The following is an 8,302-nucleotide window of genomic DNA, read 5'->3' as shown; positions in this document are numbered from 1 at the left end:
TCTTCTATATTCTTGTCTAAACTTTTGAGAAAATGGTCAAGAAAATGATAGATGTACATGCAAGTCTTCTGACCAGCGACACAATATCTATAAAGCAGAATACAATTTCTTTCTGCAATTGTCTTTTATACTCATAAAATTACTTGGTCAGTATCACTCTTTAAAGATGCATTATTATGAAATATGACAGTAATAAAAAATATCTCTGGTAGGTGGTTGAGGAACTTTGATCTAAATCTAGATGTCATTTGTAAGGTATGCAACTTTCTACAAGCTCTTTTATTTATCCAAGCATTACCTCCATTGTATCAAGGAAGATATTTGAATGAATTGATACCTCATTACATCTTCTAAATTATTTGGAAGAAACCCCAATGTTATAGAGATCAGGCTGTAAGATGTAGGACTAAACATTTTTGTAGGCTTGAAAATAGTCCAAATATACACAAAAAGAGTATATTTATTATATCCTTTACAAAATATGATTAGGTTAAAAGATTTTTTTGGTATTAGTTTTAGAAATAATGATCATGTCACACACAAATAATAATGAAAATAATTATGTTACTTATCCTCATCTAAGTTGTCTTTATTGTTTGCTGAAACATGAAGTAAGTATTATTGACCTTTCTCTAGAAATGTATTATTGTTTTGCCACAGTACTCATGATCTATTTGTGGAGTGGTTTGGTGCCCAAGGAGGAGTCTTTTAATCAAAGAAAAGGGCTAAAATAAAGTGAAAACAACAGAATTTAATACATACATTTGCCTCTTTGGATTTTGAATGGACTTTTATATTAAAAAATGGAAATTAGATGGGGCACCTGGGTGGCTCAGTTGGGTAAGCATTTGACTCTTGATTTCAGCTCAGGTCATGATCACAAGGTCATGAGATTGAGTCCTGTGTAGAGCTCCATGCTCACCATGGAGTCTGCTTGAGATTCTCTCTTTCCCTCTCCCTCTGCTCTCCCCAACCCTGCTCTCTCTCTCTCCTTCAAAAAAAAAAAAAAAAAAAAAAAAAAAAAAGAAATAAGATGGGGAACAATAAATCGTTCTGAGAGATACAAGCTTCTCTTCCTTATGTGTGTGTTTATGTATGTGTGTGTCCTGTGTTTGCACATGTATATGTCTCTGTTGTACCTGAGAATAGAAAGTGAACAATAGACTTATTCTTTAGACCAAAGTGAATATGGCATGTGGTTCACATGAAGGTGCATTTGTGCATGTTGTTACTTGTAAAGTGGTGCCTTCATTATTTTTTATATAAAACAAAACAGAAAACACTTAAATTCATGTTTATACTTACTTAGTAATGAAAGGAATAGAAGCTTTCCTGTAAACCAACATCAAAATAAAATAATTAAAAATACCATGAATGCTAAGTTCAGACAGATGCTTACAGTTTTAAAAAGAAAATATTTTCGGCCATTAAATTGCAGAGTTCATTTAATTGAGTAAGCAGGCAAAAGATGCTTTATTCAAAAAAAACTTTTTTTTCCCTAAAAGGTAAGGTTTTCCCCTATAATCTTTAAATTAAAACTTTGAAGCCTACCTGAGATGAGTCTTTGATGGCCAAACAATAGGAGGGTAGCATTTTATTTCAGCAGGTGCTTTTGGGACTTAACTATCTGAAGCTACTGCCCTACTATTACTGAGGCTTTGATGTTACACAAACATGCCATTAATTATTTCTGGTTTTGTATAGCCCCCTGTGAATTCAGAAACTATTTTAGCGAAGGCTGAAATTTACTGCTCACTACTGTCACCCAGTTGATTTGTGGCAGGAAGAAAACCCCAAATTAATTTTATATATGATTCAGCTTCTCTGAATTTAAATCATTCTCCTCTAGTCAAAGAGGAAATCTAATGAAACCTAAGTCGACCCCTCATTAATCATTTCTAGCTCCTTTCAATTGTTCTTTTTTTTTTTTCTGTATTTGAAACACTCTTCTTCACACCACATTTAGGTATGTTACTACAGTCTGCTAGTACTTCCTTTTTTATTGAAACATCGATTACTGTAAAGTTCACCCTTTCAGAGTATACAGTTTTTTGTTCTTTTTTGTAAATATATTTTTCAGGTTGTTGAGCCATCACCACTGTCTAACCCTAGAACTCTGAGAGTCATACCCATTAGGCGCCATACCCCTCGCCCCCTCTCCCCTCCCAGAAACCACTAACCCGCTTTCCAGTCTGCAGGCTGCCCACTCCGAGCATCTCGAATGAACAATGTCATCCATGTGTGTTAAGTCATGTGGGGCTTCTTTCCTCCAGCCCAATGTTTTCAGGTTTGATCCACGTGGCTGTTTGGGTCAGAATTTTGTTTCATTTTATGGCTGAATAATACTTCGTTCTACGCAATTAACATAAGGTTAATTCATACACCAATTGCATGAACACGTGGGTTGTGTTTGCCTTTTGACTATTGTGAGCAATGATGCTAAAAGCACTGTTGTCAACTGTACGTTGTTTGCAAAGATGCTCTCCTCAGGGAGCATGTCTTCTCATCTGCTGGGGGAATTTCACCATTTCATTGACTTTGGGACTCCATCATATTCTGTATACTTGTTACATTCTGTATTGAATTGTGTTCCTTTTTGTTCATGCAAAAATTATATATAAAATACAAAAATATACTCTATTTGAGGCTTCAGGAATAAGACCAATGTTTAGATTTTGTGTTCTCTAAACTCCCAGTACAGGTATTTGCAAAAGTGGTTGCTTTCTAAATATCTATCGTTGAGTCTTTCTGGCTATTTGAAATGGAAGGCGATGTGCAAAGAATAGTGATATCTTGGATTTGGGGATTTTTCTAATAATATGTCTCATATGTGCAAGGATAATGCGTTTAAAGAATTTCACCTCGATGCTGATAATTCTGAAAAAGCAGAGAAAAAAGGAGGTGACTGCTCTCTTATTTTTCCTAATGGCCCACTAACAAAAAGTTTGCTTCTAATTCTTAGAATTTTAGGGGCTGTTGGTCTTTAAAAAAAATAGTTATGTTTACAACAGAGAACGTAAAATGTTTCCATTTACCTAATGCCAAGAATGTTATCTGATCACTATGAGATGCTTATGCTACTTAGTCAATAGGCAAAAAGGGGTTTCTCTGTCAACTGGGATGATTGTTCTTGAATATAAAGGGAACGAGTGATTATTACCATAGAGTTAGGGTAGTGGGGTGTGTTCCTAGAATGCAACTTTTTTGTAAGTTATAGGATTTCAAAGGCATGTGACTTAGCTAGAAGAATCCTGGACCACCCCATAAGGGTAAAATGGCATGCAAAACTCTGTGCAGCCTCTTTTTCTTTCAGATGTATGGATGCATGCATCTGTTAAAAATAAGCATACTTTTTGCTGTTGTCTTATTTGAAAGTTGATTGTGATTATAAGACCTGTCTCTGAAGAGCATGTGGAAAAGGATGGATTATTTGGGATCCTGCTGCCAATGTGGCTATGGCTGGAGGCTGCATTTCCCAGATCTTTCCAGCATAGTTTCAGGTTGGAATTAGTAAAAGGAAAAATTTGCATGAGGTTCAGGAATAAAGCTCCTATTTCCATAATGTTTATAGTGGTTCTGCTTTTATTTTATTTTTTTAATATTTTTTTAAAGATCTTATTTATTTGACAGATAGAGATCACAAGAAGGCAGAGAGGCAGACAGAGAGAGAGGGAGAAGCCTCTGTGCAGCAGGGAGCCCAATGCGGGGGCTTGATCCCAGGACCCTGAGATCATGATCTGAGCCAAAGACAGAGGCTTAACCCACTGAGCCACCCAGGTGCCCTGAGACATTTCCATTCTAACAATATCCTATGCTTAAATAAAGTTCCTACTATGGAATTTCAGGCATTAGAATCAGTTTAATAAGTAGGGTCCCAAATGAAGTATTCAAGCCTTCCTGGGACTCCCACAAGACCTGATGCGAGGCTGGATTCCAGGGTCCTGGGATCATGACCTGAACTGAAGGCAGAGGCTTTAACCCACTGAGCCACCCAGGCTCCCCTGGTTCTGCTTTTATTATGTAAATGATGAGTAAGCAGCTTCAGGAACACAGGGACCACACAAACTTCAGCAAAAACCACAGAGGAAGTCCCAGCTAAGTGGGTGGCCTCAGAAAGTTCTGTGTTGGGCCTGAAGTACAAATTCAGGCCTTGCTGGCTACCACGAAGTCTTAGGAAGTTAGCAGGTTCCTGGAACCCTCCAGGATGAAATATAGGATGCTTCCCAGTGGGGAAAGCAGTGTGGGCCATCTAGAAATCTCAGCAAATAACAGCAGCCCTTCAGACCTTGAGAAAACACTGATACCCTATATTTTTAGTTATTCCTTCTCTTGGAAACAGCTATATTTTCTCGTAAGTGGTGTAATATTTAGTGATATAATTATTGAGCATAAAAAGGCAGTGGTGTTGCAAACTAAGATTTTCATAGGCAGCTGGTTATGTAATATTGTACTAAACACTCACTTTAATAGACGCTTGCCTATGTTAACAGCTTAGTAAACATGAAAGCTGTTGATAGATACTCATCTGTATGGCTCTGTGTGATTCTCTATAATCTTGGCCAAGTAAATCTTGGCTAGGTAAACGTAAATTTAATGTTAGAGTATGTTGGTGGGTATGTAACTGTGAGAACCTGTGCTCTTTTCTCAGTGAGTGAAACAACAGAAATGTTCAGGAGAAGCATTGTTGCTTAGAAATCCAAAGCCAGGATTCCTAGGAGAATTTAAAACTGACAATGATTTGGGCTGTATCTTGTGGGGATTTTTGCAACAAAGAGTACATGGATTTAAATATACTTTTTAAACCTTGATATTTCCTGGTCAAAGCTTGTAAATATTTATTATCCTAGAGGAAAAAAAATGATATAACAAAAAGTAATGTTCAGTATAAAATACCAGTGCTGAAATACATTTTGCAGATACATGCCTCTGATTTCAGTCTTCAGATGTCTCACCAGTGCATGTGGGTTCTTCTCCGCATGATGATGGGGAGCTGATTCTGTTTTTGAGAGGACAGAGAAAGATGTCCCATCCCTCTAATAATACTTTGATATATAAAAGATAGGAAGACAAATCAAATAGTTTGCCTTGCAATTAACCTATATTCTTCAAGGTGCTATTTAGGAAAAGTTTCCAAATTACTTTGGTGTAGACTGTGTATAGAAGGTTAGCATCATATTATTTTTTTTAAAGATTTTATTTATTTATTTGACAGAGAGAGATCACAAGTAAGCAGAGAGGCAGGCAGAGAGAGAGGAGGAAGCAGACTCCCTTCTCCCTGCTGAGCAGAGAGGCCCATGCTGGGCTCAATCCCAGGTTCCTGGGATCATGACCTGAGCCGAAGGCAGAGGCTTTAACCCACTGAGCCACCCAGGTGCCCCAAAAGTTTAGCATCATATTATTGAACTAAACTTAAGAAAATGGATTTTATTTTTTATCATTGCTTCCATGATATCCCTGCTTCTCAGCATCTCATTGTACAACATACATTTCAATTAATGTGAGCTATTACACAAATATATATAATCAACATCTACCAAGGGCTTAAAGTGGTACAGGTATGATTCACAACATGTGCTCAGTTAATCACCCAACAGTCGATGGGATGTATACTATATCCCCATTTCACATATAAGTTAACTGAGACATAGAAACATGAAGTAACTTGTTCAAAATGCCACTCACCAGCCAGCAATAGAGCTGGCACACAAACCAAGAGAATCTGGCCTTCTCCCTCATCTAGTAATCTTCTATGTAACTGACATATACTACAAATGAACACACACACACACACACACACACACACACACACACACTTTTCTGAGGTATTTACTATATCCCTAAGACGACCTGATAAAACACCTTTTAGCATTAACTCCAAGGGAGTAATTACTGAATGGTAATCTATTATTTAGCAGCAATTTTGAAACTTTTAAATGTTTTCTTATGTCACGGGGTTATGACTTGAATTTGGCTGTATGAAAACCAAGTGTTTGATAATGTCCCCCGTGGGTCTGCTGGTAGGCATGTTGCACGTTTCCAGTTAGAGTTTGCAACTGGGGAGTTAGATGAATCTCAGAACATTAAGGTTCATGAAGAATCCACCTTTAGCCCCATAGCTCTCTTAGCAGCATCTTTTATGTCTTTATTTCTCAAACTATAAATCAACGGGTTCAGCACTGGGATGATAATGGTGTAGAACACAGAGATGATTTTATCAGTGTTGGGAAAATACAGATAGCTGGGCCGTGAGTAAATGAAGAGAGGAGTCCCCTGATAGATGGCCACAGAAGTCAAGTGAGAGGCACATGTGGAGAAGGTTTTCTTCCTCCTGCTGGAAGAGCGGATCCTCAAGACTGAGCGGAGGATGAAAAAGTAGGAGATGATGATGACGATGAAGCAGATAACTTCCACTGAGCTGCCATAAGTGGAAATAAGCCATTCATTAACTGATGTGTCTGTGCAAGATAGCTTAAGCAGGGGAGGGAGGTCACAGAAAAAAAATGATTAATGACATTTTTATCACAGTACTTCAGAATAAAGGCAAAGGATGTGTGAACCAGGGAACTCATGTTAACTCCAATGTAGGACAAGGCAATCAACCATACACAGATGCCCCAAGACATCACAGCTGTATACAGTAAAGGGTTACAGATGGCAACATAGCGATCGTATGCCATGACAGCCAAGATAAAGGATTCTGTATCGGCAAAAGCACAGAAAAGATAAAACTGTAGGGCACAGCCATAATAAGAGATAGATTTGTTCTCTGAGAGGAAATTGAACAGCATTTTGGGAACAATGACTGAGGAGTAACAGAGATCTGCAAAGGAGAGGTTGCTGAGGAAAAAATACATAGGGGTTTGAAGGTGAGGATCGGTCCTAATTAACATCATCAGTCCAATGTTCCCTGTTAAGATCATACCATACAAGGTCAGAAACACGATGAACAGGACAATCTACAGTTCAGGGCATGTCAGGAATCCTAAGAGGATAAACTCCGTCACCAACGTGTTGTTTCCATCCATCCATTCCGTTTTCTGTGTTGTCTTCTCTCTATGAGAACTCCAACATCCTAAAGTGGTACATGGAGGGAAAGAGAAAAACAGATACAATTGCATGGTTATTTTATTGCTACAGCAAACAAACAAGCAAGCAAATAAAGACTCCAACCCCAAACTCCCCTTCAAATATAAACCCTGAGGGATGTACTTCAGAACTTAGTAACTATCAGATCCCATGGTCGCTAGTTTTATCTTATTTGTTTGATGAATGACTCTGTCTTCCATTGGATAGTTGGCTTCTGCATGTAGGGATCCGGTTTTGCTTACTTTCTCATATGCAGATACAGCACAACAGCTGGTTCAGGGGATTAAAGAAGTAATGATGGATTAATGGATAGACTGATGATGATATGAAGAGAAGAAAAATGCACTTATTACTAAACACAAGTTGACTTTAGAGTCTGCCTCAGAATAATAACTGGAGAGCAGTTTGCTCTTTCTTTCCAGAACTTAATAGATGGAGGCATGCTGTACTCTTGGCAGAGCAATCTTGGTCATTCTTTTTAATATGAAGTAAAAGTGATATCAATGAAGTGAAAACAAATGCCATTAAAATCAGCTGTGAGTATAATTTTGACAGGAAAGGGTTTAGGGTGACTCCACAAGTCCGATCAAGATAAGCCAAAATGGGACGGCTGGGTGGCTCAGATGGTTAAGCATCTGCTTTTGGCTCAGGTCATGATCTCCAGGATCTTGATAGATAGAGCCCCAGGATAGAGCCCCATATCAGATTCTCTGCTCTGTCGGGAGACTGTTTTTCCCTTTCCCTCTGTCTGTCTCTCTGCTTGTGCTCTCTCTGTCTCTCAAATGAATAAATAAAATCTTTGAAAATAAAGATACTAAACCAAAATGAGTAAATTAATAATTTCTCTATCTTTGGCATTTTATTAGAATTCTTGGCTTCTAGGGAGTGCCTGGTGATTATTAGTTGACAGACTGAATAAAGTCAACAAGAAATTAGTAATAAGTTGGCTTCTAATTAAAAAATGTTACTGTATATGGCCTCCTCACTGATTATATGTTCTGTGCAAACAAAAAGAGTTAGCTCCCATTTATTTTTATGCTAGTATAAATCAGGGCTTTGAGTCTAAAAATTCTGTCAATGCTTTCTTTGGGGATCTCAGAATTTTTTCCAGGAGTAGAGAACAATGGAACTTGAAATACAAAAATTTTCCTCTTAACCTTAAAAGATGTACTTGGAAATACATAAAACAAGCAAAGTATTCAATGAGCTATGATAA

The 8,302-nt window shown here is 37.7% G+C and overlaps 1 protein-coding gene across 1 annotated transcript; it reads right to left on the bottom strand.

The window, feature by feature from the left end:
- Positions 1 to 6,087: 6,087 nt before the first annotated feature.
- Positions 6,088 to 7,025, bottom strand: LOC116860525 (olfactory receptor-like protein OLF1). The gene is given in 2 exon segments (XM_032846571.1): positions 6,088 to 6,498; positions 6,501 to 7,025. Coding segments are annotated over 2 exon segments (936 nt in total).
- Between the last annotated feature and the right edge of the window lie 1,277 nt (positions 7,026 to 8,302).

Source organism: Lontra canadensis, unplaced genomic scaffold, assembly GCF_010015895.1.
Source record: "Lontra canadensis isolate GAN:19392208 unplaced genomic scaffold, GSC_riverotter_1.0 scaffold176, whole genome shotgun sequence".
Classification (NCBI taxonomy): Eukaryota; Metazoa; Chordata; class Mammalia; order Carnivora; family Mustelidae; genus Lontra; species Lontra canadensis.
The sequence above is the reverse complement of the archived record's forward strand: the minus strand, read 5'-3'. Positions and strand labels throughout refer to the sequence as shown.